The following is a 26846-nucleotide window of genomic DNA, read 5'->3' as shown; positions in this document are numbered from 1 at the left end:
ACCTCTGATGTAAATGCCACTGTGTCCCTTCATCTAGACCACTGCCATCCGCTCCTAAAGCATCATCCGTTTCCCAGGATAAGCAGCATCCTCTCTCATCTCCTCGTCCCATCCTTGCCTCCCCTGCAGGCTGTTCCCACACAGAAACCAGATCAACATCTCTTCTCCATCAGAATACCCTACAAGCTTTCCTTCCACTCAAAGAAAAGCCCAAAGTCCTACATAGAGCCATGCCATGACCTGCCCCCACCATGGCCCCTGCCTCGGTTCCTTTGCTTTTGTTCTCACGCCTCCTTATGGTCCCACCATATTCCCACCATGTATACTCTCCCCATCTTTTCCACTTGGAAAATTGCTCTGCAGGTCTCTGCTCAAGTCATTCAGCAAAACAGCCTTTCCTGGCTTGCCTTATAGCATATAGCAGCCTATCACCACTACTCTACAATCAACTTGATTTTCATCTGGCTTCATTATAGTGTGCGGGTGCCACCAGATTACAGACCCATGTGATTATGTTCTGCTTATTAGACTATCTGCTCCCTGATAGCGAGAACTGGGCATATTCTCAGCAGCCTGTTGTATCTACAATGCCTGGGGAAGTGCCCAGGACTTGGTAGATGCTCAGTAGATTGATTGAGTAGGGAAGTTAATGCATCAACTTAATTAATTAATTAATGTCTGATGCTATGATTGCCCTTAGGGGTGCAGAGGTTCAGAATGCATTCTGTGACCATATGGAGTTTAGTTTTCTAAGGGAGAAAAAAAAAATAAACCACTGATTACAGCAGACCTAGAAGAGGAGTAAACTGGAGGTAGTGGCAGAGGACCATACTGAGGCCACTCCTGACTTGAGAAAACAGTTCTGACATCGTCTCCAGCCCTCTTGATCAGACATAATTACTCTTTTTTCCAAGATTTCCTAGTACATGACCCTTGCTTCTGCTACAGATTGTGTCATGATGGGTCATAATTAATGGATAATGTGCCTTTTCTTTCTGATAGATTGAATTTTCAAAAACTGTGACTGTCTTAGATACTCTTATATCTTTAGTGTGTGATGGTGTGATGTGTAGGAAATACTCGATATGTCATCCATGAATGAACGGATGAATGAATGGGATCCAAGAACATAAGGAACCCTTTGGCTAATGAGAAGTCCGTTATTTGAGGCCCAGGTCATAGAGTATAAAGACTCAGAAATGGTGGAAGCAGAAGGAAAATGAAATGAGAGGATTAAAATGATAAGGCAGAGGGAAACACTTATTAACTCTCTGTTCACTGCAGATATGTTGCATTTTCATACTGTTAGGCATGGGCTGCGAGCCTCAGATAGAGGGATGGTGGAGCTCGAGTGCACGTGAGAAAGCCCAGGGATGGCCAAGAGACCCCAGGCTCAGCGCCGAGTCTCCTCCTTCCTGGGGTGCCTGAGTAAATAAAAGCAAATGAAAAATTGTGAGTAGCCAGAGAAACAAAATTACAGGGTTTCAACATGCCTTAGGTACTGAAAAAGGCAATTTCGCCATCTGAAATGTCAAGTGTGAGCATCTCTACTATTGGCCCCACTTATGGGGCACCCAGTGTTATGAAGCCTGATGTGTTATCAGCATTGAAGCTCTAATTATAGATGCTTAGATCAACGCCTTTGGGAAAAAGGCAGCGCATGTTTGTGTGGGCCATCGAGAAAAAGCTGTGGAATTTGGTGAGCTTTCCAGACTTTTGTTTATTTAACTCAATTATCCTTCATTGGGTTCCTGATTTGAAGTGTAGATTTTGGTACATTTCTCTTAGAAGTGCCAGGAGAACTTTGATATTGGAGATTAGCAATTCCCATCCTGTGCAGGTAGATATCTGAGAAGCAGGTTTTAGTATATTTTGTCATATAAAATCTTTAATTTTATCTTCTTTTAAAATTTTCAACAAATACCCCTGGATTGGCTTGTTTACCTACCCTTCAGCAAATAATTTATGTATCAGACAGATAGCAGGTGCTAAGCCCTATGATGGATGGAAGGGAAGTAATGACAGCAGGTGACAGTATCTGCACCCCAGGAGGGCAATATAGATGAACACTCAGATTGAAATCTGTGGAAGAAGTATGATATTTGTGGATTTGGAAACAGAATCACATAGGTTTTGCTAAACCACTGCCTAGGGTTTTATATTATGATATCTAATAAATGAGCTCTCGAGAAGGAGCTCCTGAGGGTGGCCAAACCCTCTCGAATGAAACATGAAATGCAAATTCTTTTAGTCTTGTCCTGTGACAGCAGCAGACCACAATGAAGCTTTTTTTTTTTTTTTTTTTTTTTTTTTTTCACAATGAAGCTTAAGTGGAATATGTTAGAAGTAGGAACTGCTCTTTCTTTGACCTGGTAAATTCTCGTTTAACATAAAGACAGGCCTTTTCCCAGTGGAGACCCATGTAGGTGTCAGAAGTATTGAGCTACAGCAGATATGCAAATACGTTCATGACATAGTGGTAAATATCACATGCAGGTTAGAGAATGATATATAAAGTACAGACAGGTAGATGAGATGAGAGAGAAGGGGGAGCATCTTTTTCAAAAGTGGAGAAAATCTTGGAAGCCTAGACAAATTTTTAACAATGACTCAGGTTGGGGAAAGGAGACAAAGTCCTTGATTTTACATGTCTGCTTCTTTTTTTAAAGTTTTATTTATTTATTTATTCATGAGAAGACACAGAGAGAGATTGAGGTAGAGACACAGGCAGAGGGAGAAGGAGGCTCCATGCAGGAAGCCTAATGTGGGACTCGATCTTGGACCCCAGGATCACTCCCTGAGCCAAAGGCAGACACTGAGCCACCCAGGGGTCCCTACATGTATGTTTCATATAATAAAAGAAATTAATAAAAAGTAGTGATGAGTGCATTTTTATTAGAGGCTTAAATTCTGTTTTGATCACTTCCTGCTCTTACAAGAAAGTCTGGTGTCTGAATTGGCTGCTCATTGGGCTTCACTGTACACATCTTTCAAGTTTCAGGCACTGGAGGAAGCGGAGAAAATTAGCAAATTAATGCAGTTGCAGCAGTTCCACATCTTAGTATCTTTCAGAGGGAAGATTAAAATATTATATTTTGAAAAGAGTCAGAATATTAGGACTGTGGAGGAAATGTTTAAAGAAAGATTTTATTTATTTATTTATTTATTTATTTATTTATTTATTTATTTATTTATGTATTTATTAGAAAGATTTTATTTTAAAACTGGTCTAGAGGTTAAAGAGCAAAAATGGGGCAGCCCGGGTGGCTCAGCGGTTTAGCACCACTTTCAGTCCAGGTCGAGATCCTAGAGACCTGGGATCGAGTCCCATGTCGGGCTCCCTGCATGAAGCCTGCTTCTCCCTCTGCCTTGTCTCTGCCTCTCTCTCTCTCTCTGTCTCTCATGAATAAATAAATAAAATCTCTAAAAAAATAAAAATAAAAAAATAAAGAGCAAAAATGTTCAATAGATGTGTGGTGGGTGACCATGTAACTCTACCCTCCTTTGCTCTTGAAAGCAAAGGGAAAAAGCTATGAGTGTAAGTGTTGGTGAGAAAATGAATCATAACAGAAGAAAATATGCCCTTTCCAAGGGGCCTTTCCTGGAAGTTTCTTGGGTGATGAGGAATGGGGGACATCCATACAGGATGGTGCAACAGGAAGCAGAGAGATAATTGAAGGAACAAGATGGACACAAAAGGATAATGTCAATGAATAGGAGATCCCAACCATTGTTATATCTGAGCATGATGCTGGAAAGTGTTGGAAAACCAGAAGCAGAGTTTCCATGGATTGGAAATAGTGACTCCTTTAGATTTTTCCAAGGATGTTATTAAGACTCAAATTTCTGACTGGACTTTACTTTTTAAAATCCAACATCTCTTTGGTCTTTGGAAATCATGGCATCCATAACTGGAAGGCCCAAATCCAGAATTTTTGATCATGAATACAGTACCCATCTGAATCTTGAATGAAAGTGATACCCTTGTTCTACATGATGGTTATATTTTTATTTGGACTGCCAGTGCTCATGACTTGGGGGGGTGAGAAGGCAACAAAAGTGTAATTTCTGGCATTTCTCAGAATGCCACCAGGAACTGAGGGGAGTGAATTTTCAACTTTTGAGTAAATATATAACACAAGACTAGTCATTCAGCAGCAAATTCTAAAAAATTCCCTAGCAAAGGTACCAGTTTACCAGTGAGATTTGTGTTTTGTGTTGTTTTATCTCTGCGACAGTAGAACACTATTGAAATCAGAATCCTTCACGACAGGGTAAAGGCAGAAAGGTGAAAATTTTTTTACAGATGTCTTTGAACTGGGAGCCCTTCTGAGAAAAATCCTAGTCGACCAGCATTTAGAGCACTGGTACAGAGCCTTTCCTATGGGAACCTGGAAGTTGCACCCAGAAAGGTTTTCCCTGAGGTCGCAGTCTGAAATTCACCCTCTCAGAAAGGCTTTGCATGCCAAATGACAAATAATTCCCCAAAGAGCTATTTTCATTCTTCCTCCAGATTGTTCATGCTGTTTCCCACTTTGGGGTGCTCCTCAGAGATCGCCCCATAGTTCAATGGACTTCCCTATCATACCTCTTTTGACTGCGTTGCCTTCTTGAATTTGGCTATTAACTGGGGACAATATATAGACCATATTACCAACTCTCTGGCTTGGCACAGTCTTGGGTACGTGGTAGATCTTCAATGTATAGTTAATGGATTATGAATGTCTCAGCCCCTGTGTCCCCCACCAAATCCTTCAAGACTTGTGCTGAGAGTGTCCCATACTGTAGTGTCCAATTCTCTTTAGTCTATTGGGTACCCTCCACTGTGAATCTAGAATGCTCTGAACACCCCCAATTTCATTCAACTGGGTTGTCAGTTTCCCCAGAGCAGTTACTATGTCATTGAACATTACATGTACATTGCCAAGCACTGTGCCTGGAATAGACTGTTGCCTAATAAAATCTTGGTGATTCAAAGTGAGGCAAACCAATGTTGTAGCTGAAGAAGCAGAGCCTATATTCACTTAAAAGGATAAAAGATTTTTTTTTTTTAGGATAAAAGTTTTATTAGGATTTTATTTATTTATTTATTTATTTATTTATTTATTTATTTATTTATTTATATTAGGATTTTAAAATTCCTGGATGTGCATTAGTGGTACATCTGAATCACTTTAGTAATAGCCTGTTTTATAATTAGGTTTTGGTTGAATTGGCTGGAAGGTATGTATGTTTGGAATGCAGGTGGAAAACAGTAACTATGATCCAGCTCAGAGGGTTCTGGTGAGGTAATCTGGAGAGGTAATCGGTATGGCAAGGTAATCTGTAGTACAATGATTTGCCAGCGAGAAGAAACGCCATCTTCTCTGGTTTATAATGGGATTATGTCTGGATGAGCCACGTAAGTTGAATTAAAAATGCATTTGCTACTGCGCACTGTAGCATAGCCTAGCCTACCTTAAATATGCTCAGAATACTGACATTAGCCTACAGTTGGGCAAAATCATTGACCACAAACCCAATTTTCTAATCAAGTGTTGAATATCTCATGTAATTTTATTGAATTCTCTACTGAAAGTGACACCACAGAAGGGTTGCATGGATGCAGAATGATTGTCAGTGTATGAGTTGTCTTCGCTCATGACGACGTGGCTGCCTGGGAGCTGCGGCTGCTGCCCAGCATCGTGAAAGGGGCTTGAACTGCATGTCACCAGCCCCAGACATGATCCAAATTCAGAATGCTTTCACACCTTCGTAACGTCAAAAACTCATAAGTTGAGCCATTGTAAGTCTGAGACCATCTGTACATGAAAAGCGAAAATGAGAAGTATGTTCAAGATGACTTTATAATGAGTACGAGCCTTCAGTGTGAGATGATGGCAGAGAAGTAGAAGTGATTTTGTACAGATCTAGGCACTGGCTGAGAGGAGTGGCCAGTGGGATTGATGTTCAGCACAAGGGGCCATATGGAAGTTCTAGAGAGATTTCAAAAATTTTAAAAATTGAAACAAATTCAAATTCATGTTCCTACTGATACAGATCTCTCTGTGTGTGTGTCTCTGTCTCTGTCTTCTCTGTCTCTGGTTGTAAAAAAGTTTTTGAACTACTGAGAACCCATAAATACAGGTCAAGGAAAATGGACAATATTAATACAAATTGATTGTATAAGGCATATTGCTTCCCTTTTCCCCACAGCTTCCAGAGAGTTCAGAGATAATTTCTGTTTGTTTGTTTAATAGTAGAACTGTGCTTAGCATCTGATATCCACCCAATAACTGATATCTAGATCAAATTAGATGTCCTGGTAACACTTTGCTAGTCTCTTCTACCCTAGTGGTTTTGAAATCAACATAGAGGAATAAAAAGGGAAGTGTGCCCTGAAGATGTATAGACATTGGGAAATGTGAAGAGGTCTGACCCATGTTTCAAAAAGAAAACCAAAAACTTGCAAAAGATAAAGTTCATGTATGAACCAGGGAATTTACTGTGTGAATTCAGTGTTCATATAAAGCTTTTAGTTTTCTGAGTGATAAATTTCAAAATTGTTCAGGACATGCTCATTAGACAACCAGAACTAAAATACAGGAGCACCTGGGTGACTGAGTAGGTTAAAAGTGTCTGCCTTTGGCTCAGGTCATGATCCCAGGGTCCTGGAATTGAGCCCTGCATTGGGCTTCCTGCTCAGTGGGAAGTCGGCTTCTCCCTCTCCGTCTGCCCCTCCCCTTACTCCTGCTCTCTCTTGCTATCATTCTTTCTTTCTCAAATAAATAAATAAAAATCTAAGAAAAAAGGAACTAAAATACATAAAATATCCTTTATGACAAGATGTAAGGAAAAGACAGAACATTTTAAATTTAAGATTGTCTGTATTTGTTATTTGGTTTCTATGTTTTTTAGGGTCTTTTCAGCTCAATCAGTAACACATACTGTATTGGGGTTTGTGCACTGAGGCACGTTACCTTTGTTTTTGTTTTTTGTTTGTTTTTTTCAAGAATGTTTTTTTTTTAATAATAAATTTATTTTTTATTGGTGTTAAATTTGCCAACATATAGAATAACACCCAGTGCTCATCCTGTCAAGTGCCCCCCTTAGTGCCCATCACCCATTCACCTTGACCCCCCGCCCTCCTCCCCTTCCACCACCCCTAGTTCGTTTCCCAGAGTTAGGAGTCTTCATGTTCTGTCTCCCTTTCTGATATTTCCTACCCATTTCTTCTCCCTTCCCTTCTATGCCCTTTCACTATTATTGTGAAAATGTCAATGCTACCCAGGGCAATTTACACGTTTAATGCAATCCCTATCAAAATACCATGGACTTTCTTCAAAGAGTTAGAACAAATTATTTTAAGATTTGTGTGGAATGAGAAAAGACCCCGAATAGCCAGGGGAATTTTAAAAAAGAAAACCATAGCTGGGGATCCCTGGGTGGCGCAGCGGTTTGGCGCCTGCCTTTGGCCCAGGGCGCGATCCTGGAGACCCGGGATCGAATCCCACGTCGGGCTCCCGGTGCATGGAGCCTGCTTCTCCCTCTGCCTGTGTCTCTGCGCCTCTCTCTCTCTCTCTGTGACAATCATAAATAAATAAAAATAAAAAATAAAAAAAAAGAATTTGAAAACCATAGCTGGGGGCATCACAATGCCAGATTTCAGGTTGTACTACAAAGCTGTGGTCATCAAGACAGTGTGATCCTGACACAAAAACAGACACATAGATCAATGGAACAGAATAGACAATCCAGAAGTGGACCCTCAACTTTATGGTCAACTAATATTCGATAAAGGAGGAAAGACTATCCACTGGAAGAAAGACAGTCTCTTCAATAAATGGTGCTGGGAAAATTGGACATCCACATGCAGAAGAATGAAACTAGACCACTCTCTTGCACCATACACAAAGGTAAACTAAAAATGGATGAAAGATCTAAATGTGGGACAAGATTCCATCAAAATCCTAGAGGAGAACACAGGCAACACCCTTTTTGAACTCGGCCACAGTAACTTCTTGCAAGATACATCCACGAAGGCAAAAGAAACAAGAGCAAAAATGAACTATTGGGGCTTCATCAAGATAAGAAGCTTTTGCACAGCAAAGGATACAGTCAACAAAACGAAAAGACAACCTACAGGATGGGAGAAGATACTTGCAAATGACGTATCAGATAAAGGGCTAGTTTCCAAGATCTATAAAGAACTTATTAAACTCAACAGCAAAGAAACAAACAATCCAATCATGAAATGGGCAAAAGATATGAACAGAAGTCTCACAGATGAGGCACGTTACCTTTGTTTAGAAACAATTCCAGTGAAAGAATGCACTCCCTGAGAAGGTGTGGACGGCTGAGTTAGTGTGAAGAGTGTCCTTGTCACTAATCCTTGGCAACTCAATAAACAGTCTTGGAGGAAGGCGCTATCTGTGGTGTTGCTCTCTAAGCATGCTTTAGGAGGCAGAATGCAATGTTTTGATAATGGACTGGGATATTGGGATTTAGTACTTTAGCGTGGATCCAGTCTTGGTGGCAGCAAGCCCCAGGGGGGCGGTCATTAAAGTAAAATGTAGTGGAGGTTTCTGGAGTCCTGGAGGGAAGACACTTTACACTTTCAGAGATAGTGAGTAACCACTGTTGCTGATGCACTTGGACTATGGGGATGACTGTGATTGTAGTCTCTAACTTTGATAAAAGAGGAGAGTGACCCTTTTGGGGGAGAGAAGAAGGGTAGTATGCAAGGATAGAATGATTCTTAGAAAGAAGCAGAGTAAGGTGAGTGGGTAAGAATCAGTAAGAATCAGTAAGCTCAGAGGAGCCTGGCTGGCTCAGTTGATGGAGCACGGGACACTTGATCTTGCAGTCATGAGTTCAAGCCCTACATTGACTGTAAAGCTTACTTTAAAAAAATAATAATAATTTCAGAAAATGGCCAAGCTTTTTCAGGGTCCAATGGGAGAAGAATTGTGTCTAGCATGGAGAAGGCTGCAGGAGAGATAGATTAAGTTCTGTGGACATTTCTAGGTGAGGAGAATTTCTTCGAAATGGACTAGGTTCCAGAGGTTCACTAGAAGGAAATGCAGTGTGTGGACTTGAGGGCCCTGGGAGAGGGGCAGATTGATTAAGAGTCTCAACAATTCATGGTGGGCTTCACGGGCACGTGGTCCACATGGTCACTCTGGCTTTGTGCTCTGCAGAGCCCGTGCTTGGTTTCGTGCTCTGCTGTCACCATCTTAAAATTCTTAGTCATTTTTTAAAAAAATGTATTTATTTATCAGAGAGAGAGAAAGAGACCATAGAGAAAGGACAGAGGGAGAATCTTAAGCATACTGTGCACTCAGCACAGAGCCTGACATGGGGATTGATCTCATGACCCCAAGATCATGGCTTGAGCTAAAATCAGGAGTCAGATGCTTAACCAACTGAGCCAGATGTCCCAACATTCTTAGTCATTTAAAAAATTTTTTATATTTTTAAATTTTTTAAAAAAATATTTAATTTATTTATTTATGAGAGACAGAGAGAGAGGCAGAGACACAGGCAGAGGGAGAAGCAGGCTCCCTGCAGGGAGCCTAATGTGGGACTCGGTCCCAGAAGCACAAGACCATGACCCAAGCCAAAGGCTGACACTCAACCGCTGAGCCACCCAGGTGTCCCCCTAGTCATTTTTAAAAAAGATTTTATTTATTTATTCATGAGAAACAAGAGTGAGAGAGAGAGAGAGAGAGAGAGAGAGAGAGAGAGAGAGACATAGGTAGAGGGAGTAGGAGGCTTCCCCATGGCGGGAACCTGATGCAGGACTCGATCCCAAGACCCTGGGATCATGCCCTGAGCTGAAGGCAGACGCTCAACTGCTGAGTTACCCAGGGCCCCTCTTTGTCATTTTTGAATAAGAGGCTCCACTTTTTCATTTTGCACTGGGCCTCACAGATTATGTAGCTTGTCCTGACTGGACCAAAGAGGCAGAGGAAGGTGATGGGGGGAGCCAGGAGCCTTGGCTCCAGGAGGCCAGGGGAGACAACTGGTAGAGTCAGAGCTTTCTGAAGGGGACTTAGTGGTGGTTCAACCACCTTCTTGGTGCTCTGAACTGTTGCCAGAAGTCGGTTGAAATGATGAAGAACAACCTGAATCAGGAGGAAGATTTGCTAGCTGGAAGAAAATTCTTTCTAGTGAGAATGAGGTTTACTATCTAACAATAATGTTGTAAGAACATTGTAACAGGAATGTTCAACCATCATAATCTTTTCAGACAAGTGTGATTAGAAGGTATTTATTGCTGTCAAATTATTATTCATGATCCTCTGAAATGTGAATCTCAAAATTACATTACTTGAGAGAAGCTCATATCATTTTCCACACTGTATCTAATTAACTCTTTTGGTAAAAGACACCAAAAAGCCAAACTGTAGGTATCTTTGAATTGTAAATGTGGATTCCTGAGGTGCAGGTTGAGGGTATCTTGACAGGTCACATCACTGTTGATTTTGCAGTGAGTTATCAAAAAGATAAAGAGAGCAGAATAGGAATTGCCTGCACATGAATTGCCTGAAAGAAATTGGATCCAGGCCCCAATTCTAAAACCTATTTATTGATCCTTTATACTCTGATCCTCATCTTATTAGTCATTTTACCCAAACCTGCAGCTACTGTGGATGGGGCCATGGGTCATAGTGTCCTCATTACTGTTACACATGATGCAATATATCACATATGCAAAGATCTTAGTTCAAAACTGAAACTAATCCTTCAGAGTTCATGTGTGCCATTGCCCTGGTGCTTCGTGTATCCCAAACCTGATGCCTGTGTATATCTTCCTTCATGTCGAACCTGCACGGTGATTTTGCACTGCACTGACTGTACGTGCTTGAGACTGCCAGGTACTGGAGGAAGATAGGAATGTTCTTTCATGACTGTATTATGATTGTGAACCACAACTCATAGGTCTGTTTTTTTTTTTTTCTTTCTTTTTTTCGTGAAATGTCAGTTCAAATATACTTTTTAAAGATTTTATTTATTTATTCATGAGAGACACACAGAGAGAAGCAGAGATATAGGCAGAGGAAGAAGCAGGCTCCTCACAGGGAGCGCAATGTGGGACTCAATCCCAGGACCCCGGGATCACGCCCTGAGCCACAAGCAGACCCTCAACTGCTGAGCCACCCAGGCGTCCCTATCAGTTCAAATCTTGTCCCTGATTTTAAAAATTGGACTCTCTTCTAGTTACTAATTTTAGTGCAAATTGAAGAATAAGAAAAATATAAATCAATCCATGTAGTCCCCATTTCCAGTGCTATCAGTCTGTTGGGTTATTATCTGGAGATTGCCCATGGCTCATCAATGCTCTGGTCACTTAAACTCATTTTGTGCTCTGTCTCACTTTGTGTAATCCACATTACTGTCTTCAGGTTCACCAGTCTTGTCTTCTGTGACATCCAGTCCATTGTTGATCCCATCCGTTGGGTATGTTTTTTATCTCAGCCATGGTAGATCTCATCTCCAGGCATTAAATTTGAGTCTTTTGGCTGTCTTCCATGTCTCTGCTTACCATGTTCAACAGTTTCCCAGTTTTTTGAACATGTGGAATGTGGTTACCATAACAGTTTTAACACACAGATTCTAACACCTCATTCTAACAGGTGTGTCGCTTCTAGGTTGGTTCCTATTGATCACTCTTTCTCCTCCTTGTGGGTCCTAATTGTTTGGTTTCTTGTATATCTGGTCATTTTTTCTTGAATGCTAAATGTAGTGGATTTTGCCTTGTTGGGTACTGAATATTTTTAGACTTTTTTTTTGACAATTTTATTTATTTACTTGAGAGAGAGAGAGAGAGAGAGAGAGAGAGAGAGAGAACACAGAGGGAGAGGGAGAAGCAGGCTCCCCGTTGAGCAGGGAGCCTGACGAGGGGCTGGACCCTAGGACCCTGAGATCATGACCTGAGTCAAAGTCAGATGCTTAACTGACTGAACCACCCAGGTGCCCCTGAATATTTTTATATTTCTGTAAATAATCTTGAGCTCTGTTTGGGGGGCATTGAAGTTATTAGGAAGCAGTTTGATTTTGAGTTTAATGTTTCTAGGTGGGAGTAAAGCAACATTCAGCTCAGGGCTCATATCCCCCTCTGGGCCCCTGCACAGTACCGCATTGATTAGGCGAAGGGAACTTATTTTATGCATCTAAATCCTATAAAAAGCATATATGTTTCAACCCAGAAATTTTACTAATAAATATTTAGCTTATTTAGCTTAGATCCTTTAAAAAACCTAGTTTAGCGGGATCCCTGGGTGGCGCAGCGGTTTGGCGCCTGCCTTTGGCCCAGGGCGCGATCCTGGAGACCCAGAATCGAATCCCACGTCGGGCTCCCGGTGCATGGAGCCTGCTTCTCCCTCTGCCTGTGTCTCTGCCTCTCTCTCTCTCTCTCTCTCTCTCTATCTCTGTGTGACTATCATAAATAAATTAAAAAAAAAAAAACTAGTTTAGCAAATATGCATTTGACACTAATGTATGCCTATAGATATAAATATTTGAAAATTAGACTTACACTGGGACTGGATAATTAATAAGATCCAAGGCAAAATGAATATGTGGGATTCTTCAATAATTATTAAAAATTTATGATGGTGACAGTAGAGCATTCAGCCACATGCACGATCCATTTAAGCATGACTACAGAGATCATGCACCCTCGGAATCAGCTCTGAGTTATAATATTTGTATGAGTTTTACCTAGAAATAGTAAATCAAAAAATAAAAGTAAAACAATTTCCTGGAGAGTTTGATTTAGTAGACCATGAAATTTCTATAAAATATATTGATTCAAATTTATGTTAGAAGATTTTAGAATTACAGTAGGTAACTGTTAAAAGCTAGCACTGTGGAGTTTTTAGTTGTCTTATGCAACCAGGCTGAAGGTAGCATTTATAGGATGGGAGATGAGTTTGGTAGGACCATGAAGGCTCTTCTCTATCTTGGATGCAATAAAGTGATAAAAGTTTATTCTTTGACAAAATTAAATGACAAATTATGTCTGTTGTAAAGCAGAAGTATCATGTGATCAAATCTGTATTTCAGAGAGATAATTGTGGTGAATGATTGAAGATTTTCTAGTAATCCTGTCTACAAATGAGGAAGACCCAAATAGTGAAATTTTTCCCTGTTCTTAATGTCTGTCCTTAGTTTTATTTCCACTGTCTGTGGACACCACTTCCCTTGAGTCATCCATCCTCTATATGTTCCTTACTTATAGGTTAGTTGGAGAACATTTAGCCCCATTTAGCCTCACTTCTCAGCCTCTAAATTGGCATTGAAGTTTTTATCCATGGACATTTGCAGTAAACCTTATCATAGTTCAAAATATTTTCTTTTTTTTCCCCCTTTCTTTCAGTGTGCTCGGTATGATAATGCCTTCATCGCAGAGATCCTGATTGACAGAGGGGTCAATGTCAACCACCAGGATGAAGACTTTTGGACACCAATGCACATTGCCTGTGCTTGTGACAACCCTGATATTGTCCTGCTGCTTGTATTAGTAAGTAAAGCAACTCAGTTTATTACCATCTGAATGTTTGATGGTGTATAAAATGCTTTATACTTTATTAATATTTCACAGTATGTAATACTTTGGTTGATAATATATATATATATATATATATATATATATATATATATATGTCATCCTTAATTTTATTGGAGTTACAAGATAATTAGATACTAATGTTGTGGGTCAGAGTTCATCAAACAGATTGTGTGGATGTCATATGAAGCTCTACTCCTCTGACTTTTTTTCTGGGAAATTATATGCCTTAATACTTTGCAAGTGAGTCCTAACTAAAATGGTTTCATAAGTGTTATTTCTTTCAATCCATTCTCTTAATTTTGAGCCAGTTAGGCATACAGTAATGAGATATGACATCTTTTGAATCTTATTCTCTTGCTTACATCTAGTAAGTCCCTGTCTACAACATTTCTTTACAAGAAAGTGAAAACATGGGGCACCTGGGTGGCTCAGTGGTTGAGTGTGTGCCTTTGGCTCAGGTCGTGATCCTGGGGTCCTGGAATCGAGTCCTGTATTGGGCTCCCCCTCTGCCTGTGTCTCTGCCTCTCTGTGTGTCTCTCATGAATAAATAAATAAAAGCTTAAAAAAAAAAGAAAATGAAAACACTAGAGTTATTTGATGCTATTGCTTTCAATTATAGCTTAGACCTTGACATTGATCCTCACAACATATCTTAATTATTTTGGAACTGAGATTTGGGATTTTTTTTCCAGAGGGTTTAACTCTAACAAAGATTTTGAGAAATTATTTTTAAAAACATGCGCATCTCAGTGTCTGGTGATGGGGCTTTTCTTTGCCAGACAGGGTTGAGAAATAGAAACTGGTTTTATTTGAATGATCATGGAGTTAAATCTTTAGTTTTCAAATTAGCATGTTCATGATTCTGCAGTGCCTCTTTTCTCACATCATGTACAAAGTTGTATTTCTGATAGTTATGTTCTGTAATTACCTTCATTTACTAATCATTTAATTTATATTTATTGATTACTGTTTTTTTTTATTACTATTTTTGACATAATTCCTGCCCTTGAGGAAATTACAACTTATTCATTCATTCAAGTATTTGTTGAATAACCACTCTGTTCTAGGTGCTATGCAGTGCAAAAAGACATTTACATTATAGAATATGGCAAAACCAAACAGGAGCAAGCCAAGTAAGGATACCACTGAGGCATTTGATTAGTGGATTAAGCAAGTCTGACTAGTCTCCTTGCCAATGTGTAATAGCCAGTCCAGCCATCTATCCACGGAATATCTTACTTTTAAATAAATATAGATGAAACACATTGTTATAAAAATTGTAATTCCTATAGGAATGTGTTCCTGTCAACAATATCAAAAGAAATACCTGTCTTCTTTCCAGAATTAAATACCATTGTATTTGATTCAGTGCTGCATGCCCAATATTCTTTCCATTTTCCAAAGATTATTGATGAATGAGAAACTGGGTAGGTACTTGAGTGCCTTCTTTCCTCTACTAAGAGAATCTGAGTGAACAGAAATAGCAAAAATCCCTGCCTCCTGGAGCTTACATTCTACTGGGGAGAAGCAGGAGAAAACAAATATGTAAATGAGTGAAATATACAGTATGTCAACTAGAGAGAACTATTAGAAGGACAGGAAGAGAGGAGTAGAGACTATTAAGGGGTGGCCACAAGTAGAAGGGGACACGTGAATCATAAACCACATGAAAATGTGGTCAAAACTGGAACAGGGCAGAGGGAAGAGCAGGGGCAAGCTCTGTGGAGGCGGCTTGTGTTTGTGGGACAGCAAGGAGATCAGAGCAGCTGGAGGGTGACGAGAGGCAGGCAGTGGTGCTGAGCTAATCCCACCCTGGGGCAGGGTGTCGGAATCTTCTTTCACCCCAGGTGAATCAGGGATCCTTTGGAGGGTTTCAGGTGGAGAAGTGACATGATCTGACTTGTGTTTGAGAAGATCACTCTGGCTGCTCTGTTGAGACCAGACAAAAGGAGGGAGGGGCGGCATGAGGGAGCATGTAGCAGTCTGTTTTCACCCCTCAGGTTAGACGTGGTGGAGGTGTGGGAGGTGACTGGCATTTGGATACTTTGAAGGTCAAGTTGTCCGTATTTGGCGTAGAATTGGATTTAGGGCTTGGGAGAAAGGACATGAATCACAGATAACTTCCACTTTTTGGTCTGAGGACCAGAGGGTTGGAATTTGTGTTAAAAGCATTTGAATCATCTTTTTCAAGTTTCTCAGGAAATCATTTTCTATAAGAACAGTTTTCAGTGAGTTGAGAGATAATGATGTGTTTTAGCTTTCGTTAAGTAGAGATGTGTGTGCATGTGTGAGTTGCCATCATAGAATGCACAGCGTTAGAACATTGCTATTTTAATTGTATCACAAATGGTTTGTGTTTATGGAGTAGGCTTAGGCACTGTGAATGTTGTCAATACTCTTTCCAAATGATCTCCAAACTCTAGGAGATACTAATAATTGACTTTTGTACAGCTTTTTCTATGTGTCTGATATCTTTCTACATGCTTTATAGAGATAAATTTACTTAGTCTTTATGAAACCCTATTACATATATGCTGGCTTTCTCTGCCTTGTGTAGGTGAGGGACAGATGCTCAGAGATGCCCGCCTATGTGCTGAGGACCAGAGAGTATTAGCAGAGACAGATTTGGTGTCATAACCTGAACTGCCAGCCCGTCTGATCTGCTGTCATATTACTAATGATAGAATTTATATAAGCTAGAAGTCTCTAGAGCAGACTAGTAAAATCATGATTCCCATGCAATATCTTACATTCCCCTTTAAAAGCACAGCTTGCAAACTGATTATTTAGAATTTGCGAGGAAAGTCAAGAAATATTACATATGCACTTGATTCTTGCTATTCGCAGTAGGTAGGTTCTGTTAAGTCACCACAAACACTGATTTAGTGAATGTTGGACCACGGCTCCTGGGGAAGTTCAGCATTCACTTCCTGCAAGGCCTCTGGTCACAACATATTTGTCAACAGATCTGTACGAACCTTGTTTTATATGTCTTTCTCTTTAAAGAGACCTTTAGAAACATATGCTGTTGATTCATAAACATTGACCTTGTGGCCAATAACCCTGTAACTCATGCCTGCGGAAAGCCTCACCACACACGGATTTTTCTCCATAAAGTGCATCAATAGCCTTCTTGTACTTAGAAGCGGTAGGAAGCACTTCAGCATCATGCTTGGGGCTCATTTTAAACAACCAAATCGCCATCAAAAGGACAAAAATGTGAAAAATGTGACACTAAATAGACCACGATGAAGACTTTATTTTCACTATGAAGGTGAAATAAGAAGGCATGGCATTGTCTTGTGGGACCTCCCTTGCAAACGTGTGCGCTGGATGGCCAGAATTTTCACCACCCTGTGCACGTGCATGAATGATCCTGGAAGTGTAGCCCTAGTATTCATTTTGGTATTACAAAAAAATTCAGCAAACAGACAAATTTGCAAGTGTGGAATCTGTGAATAATGAGAATCCATTGTTTTTATTACTAAGGATCCATTGCATTTACTACTAAGCAAAACAATTGATACTTTTTAGAATTTTAAGTGCGAAATAGAAATCATCTAAATCCAGTATATTTTAGGAGTTGAGTGGATCAAAAAATGATGAATTTCTGTGATAAATTTTCAAAATTTATGGAAAAAAAAGTCTCATTATTTTTAGTTTCCAGCACATAGTTGGATAGGGTTTTAGTGTTTCCTAGAAGTTTTATAGATATCTCACTGGACATGTAGAGCATTTTTATGATGTGAGCAATACACTTAGTATATAATACTTATTTTTATATAAAGAAATCTGTTATCAGAGAAGTTACATAAAAGAATAATATCTCAAATCTAAATGTTTGGGTTCCCCCCAAAATAAAATTTCAAGATGATATTTTTTATATTTATATATAATTATGCATGTATTTAATTATATATAATATACAGTATAATTCTACACTTGTCCCCTGAGAATTTTCTTCTACTTACTTTATTGTTGAGCATCTCACATATATACATTTTTAGTTTTCATTCTACTTTATCTAGTCTTTAAAATAATTTCTAATTTGCTCCACATTCAAACACTGATGTTCTATAACTCAAAATTATATCTAGTTTTTAAAAAATAATTTCAAGGTAATTTGCATTTCTCAGATTTTAAGAAACTTTTCTATTAATAATAAATCAGAAAGGCTGATAAATGATTAACTCAAATCATGTCAGGTTTTATTCTCTCTAAAATCTTGATCTCATATTTATCCTGACATGTTTATGTATGTATATTTCTAGCCTGTTGTATCAGTGCATATATACCATGACTAAGTGCTTGCAAGATGTGCTCCAACTCTGCTCAATGCCTTGCTTGTGGAGGAAGGGAGTGTAGGCTTGTCTTTGCTATCTCTGCCATGGGACTGCTTAGAGAACAGTCTCTGAGTACACTTGCTCAGTTCTCCCATCTTTTCTTATTAGACTTTGGATAAAAGATTTGCATTTATTTCAGTTTTCTGATTTTCCACATCTGATTTTGCAATGTGGCCACAGTTGCTACATTACTCTGCCCTGTGAGTGATTTCAAACCCGGGGCACATCTGCATGTTTTAACAGTCCATTGCATTTGGAACCATAGGAAACACATCCCTTTAATTTGATATTAATTATTTTGAAAGGAAAATAATCTGATTGAATAAAACACTGTAGGATGCTTCTACTTGAGAAAATAATTTACCTGTCTTAGTGATAAATCAATCCTCTTAGACAGAATTTCTCTTTCTTACTGAAAAACTTTGGGAGGATATAATTTGATATTCCACATGTCCTGGAATTATTTAATAAGCCTTACTCCATAAAGAGTATCTATTCAATGTGGTTACAAGAGATGAGTAATGGACAACAGAAGGATAAAATGTCATTTTAATTAGTTTTATTTTTCAAATGGTGAATTAATTCTGTTCCATAGTACCAGGAGACCTTTCACGGTATTTTTACTCCTTGAAATCAGAAGGTGTAGGGAAAATTTTAGCAGATGGATAGTCATTTACCAAGTGAGGCTCAGCAATATCTTTATCATTGTTTCACTCCAGTAACAGTGGAATGATTACTGGAAATTGCTCTGAATGTTTTCTCAATCCTTGGCCTTTTGCGAATGAACATCTGATGTTCATAATTTTTGTGCCTATTGGATGAAGTGCGTCATGGACTGTGTCTAATGGGTAGCATGGAACCAGATCATTTTAATGGGTGCTGCAGGTAACTGCCAGAAGTGAATAATTCTGTCATAACCGAGATAGTAAATGATATTTCAAAAACATACTGCTTACTTTGCGTTAGGTGGCTTAGATTGATAGATCAAAACGAACTCCTTGCCAAACATTACTCATTAGTTGCTTAGACTATTCTTGGGTTAAACACTATATAAAAATTTCATATTGTTCAGTTATAATTTATCCTTTTTATCGCTTTGATTTGTTAAATACTAGGACATGAGATATGCCCTGCTATACACAACTGATGAATTTTTGAACCCTACATCTGAAACTAATGATGTACTATATGTTTACTAACTGAATTTAAATAAAAAAATAATAAATAAAAGTTAAATGATAAACCACAAAGAAAAGAAAAGGTGATATCCCTCCCTAGAAAATGAGCTATAAATCCAGATGGTTTAAGCCAAGTCTGATTTTCTAATAGGAGCTGTGGCAGAGGACGTGGCATCATTATCAACATTTTATGTAAATGACCCCACGTGCAGAATTTAATCTCTTTCTTAGCAGATTCTCTTGCCTTCAGCTTCACTAACAAAGTAAGTTTTCAGGCTTGAATGCCTTCAGCTTCTACCTAATAAACTAACTGTTGATTTTTTTTTCCCTATTTATTCACAGCCTTTGTTCCATTCTGAAAACTCATTTGTTTGCGTGCCTAAGCTGAATTCCCCTTCATTCCCTCCAGACTCTACTAACTTCCACCTGTTGAAGGATTTCTCCATCACTTTTCCATTTCCATTTCCATGGTTTTTCTATTGGACTTCTATAAATTCATAGTTATGTCGCAGGATCTTCCATCAATTAAAGAGCTAGGGAAAAACCCAATTAAATGTCTTTCCTGTAATTGCCAGGATATGTAAGTGCCCACCCCATCATTTTTATAGTCAAGCTTCTCTGAAGAGCAGTATGCTTTTGCAGGCCTACTTACCACCCCCCGGGCCACACTTCACTGTGGTCAGGCTGCCTGCTGCCCATGCAAGGATCCCAGTGTGGTCCTTGCCAAGAACATTTTTGACATTGCTGTGATAGATATCATTGTTTATTCTACTTAAACTGTCTCACTAGATCTAAAGGCAAATGGGTCAAAGAAGAAAATTGGGCAAATATCTGTTTTTTTACTCAAGGTTATATTTTGGGGGCTGATCAAAGTAAGAAGTTCAAAGCAGCTACTCTGGCTTCTAAGCTCTGTTCATGGCCATTAAACTTAAGAGCCTCTTTGCTTTATTGAGGTGTACTTGAAAAATTAGATTGCATATATCTTAAGTGTACAACATGATGCTTTGATAGAAGCATATTTTATGAAATGATGACAACAGTCAGGCTATTTACACATCCAGCACTTCACGTGGTGACTGGTAAATTTTTTTCTATTGTGATAAGAATGCTGAAGATCTACTGTCTTAGTGAAACTCAAGTGTACAGAACAATAGTATTGCTTACAGTCACCATGCTGTCCCTGGGCTCCTCAGAGCCTATCTATCTGTGACTGGAGGCTGGTACTCTGACCAGCAGCTCCCATCTCTGCCACCCCAGACCTGGGTAACCACCTTTCTCCTGTTTCTATGAGTTTGACTTTTGTTGTTGTTCTTATATTGTGTTTTTGTAAACCTATCATTTCCTAAACCTTCCCATCACTAAAATCTATGGTAAAAATTCATCCTCACCTATGGTGGAAATTCTCACTCAATAGTCACAGTGATTAAGACCATAAAAGTATTTCAGAAAAGAGGCAATAATGGGTGCTTCATGATAAGTCTATAACTTGGCATAAAATTTGAAGAGTGGAGAACTAAATTACATACCTTTCATAGACATCTGGCAGAAATGAACCTTGAGTTTTCTCTCAGGCTTGGTAAGTTTGAGAAACACAAATTTCCACATCCAACATCTAAGGAAAACTTCCCTAAGCCTCCCTATTCATTTGTTTAAGCTCCCATTTTTAGTAAATTATATTGGCTCTTCAAAAGTTCTTTTCATGATAAATAACATTTTTATCTATATTTAAGACAATTGAAAAGATTTAACAATTTGCATTAATATTGTAAAGCATTTAGATTTACTTACTTTCTGAATATCCTTTTAGTAAGATGTTTTATTTTTCTAGTTACAGAAGCAATTCACACTTATTTTAGAAGCATTGGAAAATACGGAAAAACCAAAAGAATGTAAAAGTCATCCACAATCCTGCTGGTTAGATAAAGTCAATGTTTCTGTTCTAGTACATGTCCTCCTATGTGGGTGAGCGTAGCACACATGTAATACTTGGATTTGTGTTATATGTATATATTGTCTCTCTCTTTTTTTTTTTTTACTTTTAAAGATATTTATTTATTTGAGAGAGAGAGTGTGAGCAGGGGCAGGGACAGAGGGAGAGAGAGTCCCTATTTAGCCAGGATCCAGCCATGGGGCTCAATCCCAGGACCCTGAGATCATGACCTTAGCAGAAATCAAGAATCAGGCACCTAACTGACTGAGCCACCCAGGCATCCCACATACTGTCTCTTTTAAATGTCACAAAATTATTCCATGCTTTTAAATATTTTGTCCAAACATATATTTAGCAGCTGCATAGTGTTCCAGAGTTCAGATGCTGTAATACTTCTGGATAACTTTAGCTGTTTCCAGTTTCTCACACTAAGAAACGATGAGTAGTTCGTAACTTAAGAGAGCTGTTATTTTCAGTGGAACGTAGTTATCAGTTTTATTTCCTCCAGGAGTAAAGTGGAATGTGTTGAACTAAGAGACCTCTGAGGATGTGTATGGATGTCTGTATGTCTGGCTCTTTCTAAACTAGGTGCACTCAGCTGAAGGATTTTTCTAGCTGCTACCAGCTGGAGTTCAGCAAATGAATTACACCGTGATGCTCTGCTCTAGGACGCTCCTCTATGAGATAATGGGCCAATGCTTCTGGAATGTTCCTAATAATGCATCAGTTGGAAGAGTGACAAAACAGTTACATCCAGAGCCCTAGCTGAGAAAGGTTGTGCCATCATGGCCCTACTGTGATCTCACATGGGGCCTGGGCTACTGCTGTCTGGTCAGAGACACCTGGTAGGGTTTACTTAGTGAGAAGCACCACATAGCATTTCTGCTATGCTCCGTTTCTCCCTCTGACCTTATGTTCACTGCCACAGCTCAAGAGAGGCTTTGCCATGATGCAGTAGTGCCCCTTTGTGTACTGTAGCATGGAGTCATTATACAACATGATTGACTTTCAATTTGAAATGCACCTGCCATGTAGATGGAAAAGGAAAAGAAAGGAAAAACCAGAAGAAGGGCCTCTGTGTTAGTGGGTGCAGATGGAGGTGAAGGACATGTAAGAGAGATACATGGGGCTGGATGAAAAAGATGTAATGATAAAATAGTAAAAGATGGACTGAGTCTCATTTTCAGGTAGGTAGAGTTAACAATTTTAATGCAAAAATAAGTCAGTCTATCAAATGTTGTGGAATTCAGAGGAAGAGGATTCTGATTGGAACCTGGCACAGTCCATTTTGGACGAGGAGGCAGGTAGAAAGTCAACTTCACGATATTGATGAGGGGACCCATATATTCTTTATTTGGTGACAACATGAATAAGGCTCAGAGTTCAGGATGGTGAGTTGTTGACAGTTTTGGGTTTTTCTTGGCTAAATGACTGTGATACATGGAGTCCCAACAAAAGAGCTATCAGTCTCTAAATCAGTAGTATCTTGAGTGGCGGGAAATACCATTAAAATTGCTATCTGTGAAATTGTCTCTTTCAAATATACGCTAAAGTGGAAGAAGAGTTACAAGCTTTAGCCAGCCCTTGGCGTGGAGAAACAAGGGCATGTGTTAGGAGGCTTAAAACGACTTCCCCCAGGAGCTGATCACCAAGGTGAGACCTGAAGGAGGAGCCAGGTGTGTTAATCAGATGGAAGGGGAGAACAGAACATCCCAGACTGTTGAATAGCCTGTGTACAGACTCCTTGATGAGATGAGAAAGGGCAGGTCTAGAGGAGGCGAGGGCTCAACTGGAGAGAGTAGAAGGAGCATGACAAGGAGGAAGAGGTAGTTGGGACCCAGTCAGACACAAGGGGAACCTGGACTGGAACCAGCGATGAGCTATACATGAGGATGGGTAGATATGTGATCAGATTGTCATGTGGAAATTATCTCCCTTAGCATAGGGATGTTAGCATTGCAGCTTTAGTGAGGGGAGATGAACGTTTGGACCAGGGTGGTAAAGGGCATGAGCAAGTATGGCAGATGGTTATAGAACAGTACAGATAATATGGTTCTGTTTTATAAGACATAACAATATATTCATATGATCATATATATATATATATGCATTTGTAGTTGTATATAAGTACAATGTAGATATTTTTGTAAAACTGATCTCATGGGACACCTGGATGGCTCAGTAGTTGAGCGTCTGCCTTTGGCTCATATTGTGATCCCAGGGTCCTGGGATCTAGTCCCATATTGGGCTCCCCACAGGGAACCTACTTCTTCTGCTTATGTCTCTGCCTCTCTGTGTGTGTGTCTCATGAATAAATAAATAAAATCTTTAAAAAAACTGATCTCATAGTATCCATTCCACTTTACAACCCATAATATTTATGTATTAACATGACATAAATATTAAAATTTATCTACTAGATGTTTGCTAATTTATCCTTTATATTACAATGAGAATATTGAATACGGTGCCATAACAATTGCCTTAGAGATTTTTGTAAAATTTCTAAAATATTGGTTCCCATGAATATAATAAATTTAACCTTTAAAAGAAACTTCAAATGTTTTTAGAAACTTGTAATTTAAAATGGAAATTCTACCTATTGGAAAAAATAGCACATTTTAGCATGGCCCAGAATATAAAAGCATTTTAATGGGCTATTTATTACACTACAAGAAAATTCTGGAGGAAATATAGTGCATTAAACCAATATCAATTAAGTATTTACCCACTTTAAGCACATTACATCTGTGATAAATTTAGTATGAGAGCAGTGTTTTGAAATTTTTATCTTTGTCTTTAGAATATTCCATTTCTAGGGGATCCCTGGGTGGCGCAGCGGTTTAGCACCTGCCTTTGGCCCAGGGCGCGATCCTGGAGACCCGGGATCGAGTCCCGCATCGGGCTCCTGGTGCATGGAGCCTGCTTCTCCTTCTGCCTCTCTGCCTCTCTCTCTCTCTCTCTCTCTCTCTCTCTGTGTGACTATCATAAATAAATAAAATTTTAAAAAAAGATTAAAAAAAGAATATTCCATTTCTAATGCTGGAAAATAGTTTATAATAGAAGTTTCCAACACTTTATTTATTTATTTATTTATTTATTTATTTATTTATTTATTTATTATTATTTTCCAACACATCTTTTATGATTGGAAGATATGGATAGATCAGAAATATCTGTCATCCAAGTTCCTACAGTCACACTTAGAGATGATTTCATGATAACGTTGGTGTTAGAGTATGATTGTTTCAATAGTAACTTAGTGCTGCTACATCTAGGCACTGCCCCATCAGACCACATACAGCCACTTACTGAAAGGGAGATACCTTGATTTTTGGTTCAAATTGTATTGTTCTCAGTTTTTATTCCCTGTAGATTGATGACTGGTGTCCGATGCAGATTTGTCCCATCTATGTGTCCTCTAGGTAGAGCTTGCTTAGGAGTTTATATTTTACTAGTGATGACTTGCGTTGAACTCCTTCTGTAAAAGATCACTGTTATGACGACCTCTTAGTTCTGAGGCGCTTAGATTTCCCTACAGTCTTTTCAGCTAAAGAGAAGAGAAAATGTTGAAGTCATTTCCATGAGCATGAGCAGATGGAGAAATGTGGTCTTTTGAATGTAGTCATTAGGGCACCCTGGAAGAACAGACCTGGCTGTCACACTAGCTACTAGATGTGGGTGACAGAGTATTTTTTTTACTTAATTCAGAACCCATCCCAGGGACTTGGGTGCAGTGTTTATTAATAAATCAAGCTCCACAAAGTCAGAAATTCCTTCACAGTCAAATATAAAGAAACATTCAATCTTTAAACCATGTTTGAAAAGCACGTTATTGTACCAGGATGGTGCAAACTACTCATTTATTTTGAGGAGGTTCATAAACATCAGACCGTGAACAGTGCATATCTCTGACCAACGCTTTTATGTAATATCTTTGCTGTCATTCATGATTCTTGACACCCCTATTTCTTTTTCAACGTTATCTCTTTTTACAGCAACCAGATCTGGGTATTTTAATATTACTAAATATATGATGTCAGGTAATTTATACTTTGGATTTTTTCATATTCAATAAAGATATTATGAGATCTACACTTTTATGTATATATGTAATTTAATTCAGAAAGCATGAGTGAGGACATGCCAAATGAAAATCACTCTGACAGATTTTGTAGGCTATGTTCTCTTCAGGATGAGTCCATTAAAAAAAAATCTAAACTTTCTGAAGATTTTTACTTTAAGAACTGTATAACTTACAGATAATATAACAGCATTTAAAGCTTCTCTGTTGAAGTGTGAATAGCCATCAGTTGTTTTTGTGCAGATGGGGCAGGAAGGACTGTTTCATAAAACGCACACATTATTCCCCTGTATCTATGATCATTCATATATTTATGACATTTTGTCTGGTGGGCACATGTTCTGTTCTGCTGTTTATTAAGTCACTGGCCTGTTGAGACTCAGGAGAATTTCAGCGACTTGTACTACTAGAGAAACTGAGGAGAGAAGATGAGGGAGTATCATACAGAAGATGTGATGTAGGAAAAGTACAGTCAAACTAAGATGCATGTGAATTTAGCTCCATCTGACCCGCGCCCCCCCTCCCCCCACCCCGGCCCCAGCGCATGTAGCATGGGAACCAGGTGGCAGACAAAAGTGGTTCTACTCTTTTCTGTAGTAATTGAAGACTTTTAGTAAAATCATTGGGTTAAAAGTTTGAAAACTAGAAATCGGGTAGGAGTGTACATAGGAGTCAAGAATATATCTAGTAAAAGATGGCATGACTTTTTTGGCTTGAAAAAGTAAATTAAAAAAAACAAAACAAAACAAAAAAAAACAAAAAACGGCCACACCAAAATGATGCCATAGGAAACCTAGTTACCATTCAGTATTTTCTATTGGCCTGGAAGTAAAAGTAGGATAAATCTGAAAGTTAATTTCTATATTAATAGAAGCAAGAGAGTCATTTGATGGTGGCATCTGCATGACTGTAAGGCTGGGGATAGAACGATAACTCTGCCAGGAAGCATAAGACTGCACAGCTGTGACAGCTGGGAGGTTGTGCAGCCGAGCCTCCTCTTAGGGGCTGTGAGAAGAGGTCCAGCTTAAAATGCTGCTTATCACACCAACTGATTTTCATATTCAGCAAGTATCGATTCTAGAATCACATTATTGGATCTAACTCTTGCTTGTCCCACTGCCCTCAGCCATGGGGACACAGTTACCTACCACCTGCCTCCATTCTCAAATAAATGAAAGTGATAAATAAAAGAAGGACCATAGAAAAGGGTCTGTGCATCCCCCATCCAGGCACATCCTGATGAGGTCTTTACAGACCATGCCTGGAATGCAGGTGTCTAGCTCAGCATTGCCCAGAGCCCTTGGACCAGGGGGGCCCCCAGCCCACTCTGGCCAATCCAGCATATGGAGGCTTTACAGTGCTCTGAGACAGGGTGGGATTCTAGGAGAGATAGTCTACAGGGACCCCAAACACCTTAGAAAAACGGTCTTACAACCATGCTTGCCTTGAAATGCAGGTAAAAGTTGAGGAAACTTTTCAGTGGAGTTGGAGAGAAGAAAGGACACCCTGCCACATGGGCATTTGGCTCTACCACAATCCAGTGTCCCCATCTCTGTTACTCCTCTGTGTAGAGGTTAGTTGGCAGTGTAAATCCTTGAGAGCAGAATGTTTGAGATTGGGGAGAGTTCATTGGAAGGTCACTGATAATGAGAAAATCTCAACAATGGAATATTTAAGGGAACTCACTTCTGTTTCATCTCCAAGAGAGATGACACCTGATCTTAATGATGATGTTGCCCAGGTTTATACAGTCAGT

General features: G+C 39.2%; 1 protein-coding gene across 2 annotated transcripts in view; it reads left to right on the top strand.

Moving 5' to 3' along the window:
* The window catches only part of MYO16 (myosin XVI), a 594113-nt gene that overhangs the window by 189318 nt on the left and 377949 nt on the right, over positions 1–26846 (top strand). For both annotated transcript variants that reach the window (XM_077854971.1, XM_077854970.1), the window contains exon 4: positions 13364–13507. In XM_077854971.1, the coding sequence (XP_077711097.1) occupies positions 13364–13507 (144 nt within the window). The remainder of the gene's footprint in view (positions 1–13363; positions 13508–26846) is intronic.

Source organism: Canis aureus, chromosome 17 (assembly GCF_053574225.1).
Source record: "Canis aureus isolate CA01 chromosome 17, VMU_Caureus_v.1.0, whole genome shotgun sequence".
NCBI lineage: Eukaryota > Metazoa > Chordata > Mammalia > Carnivora > Canidae > Canis > Canis aureus.
Note: the sequence above shows the minus strand (reverse complement) of the source record. Positions and strands in the feature narration are given on the sequence as shown.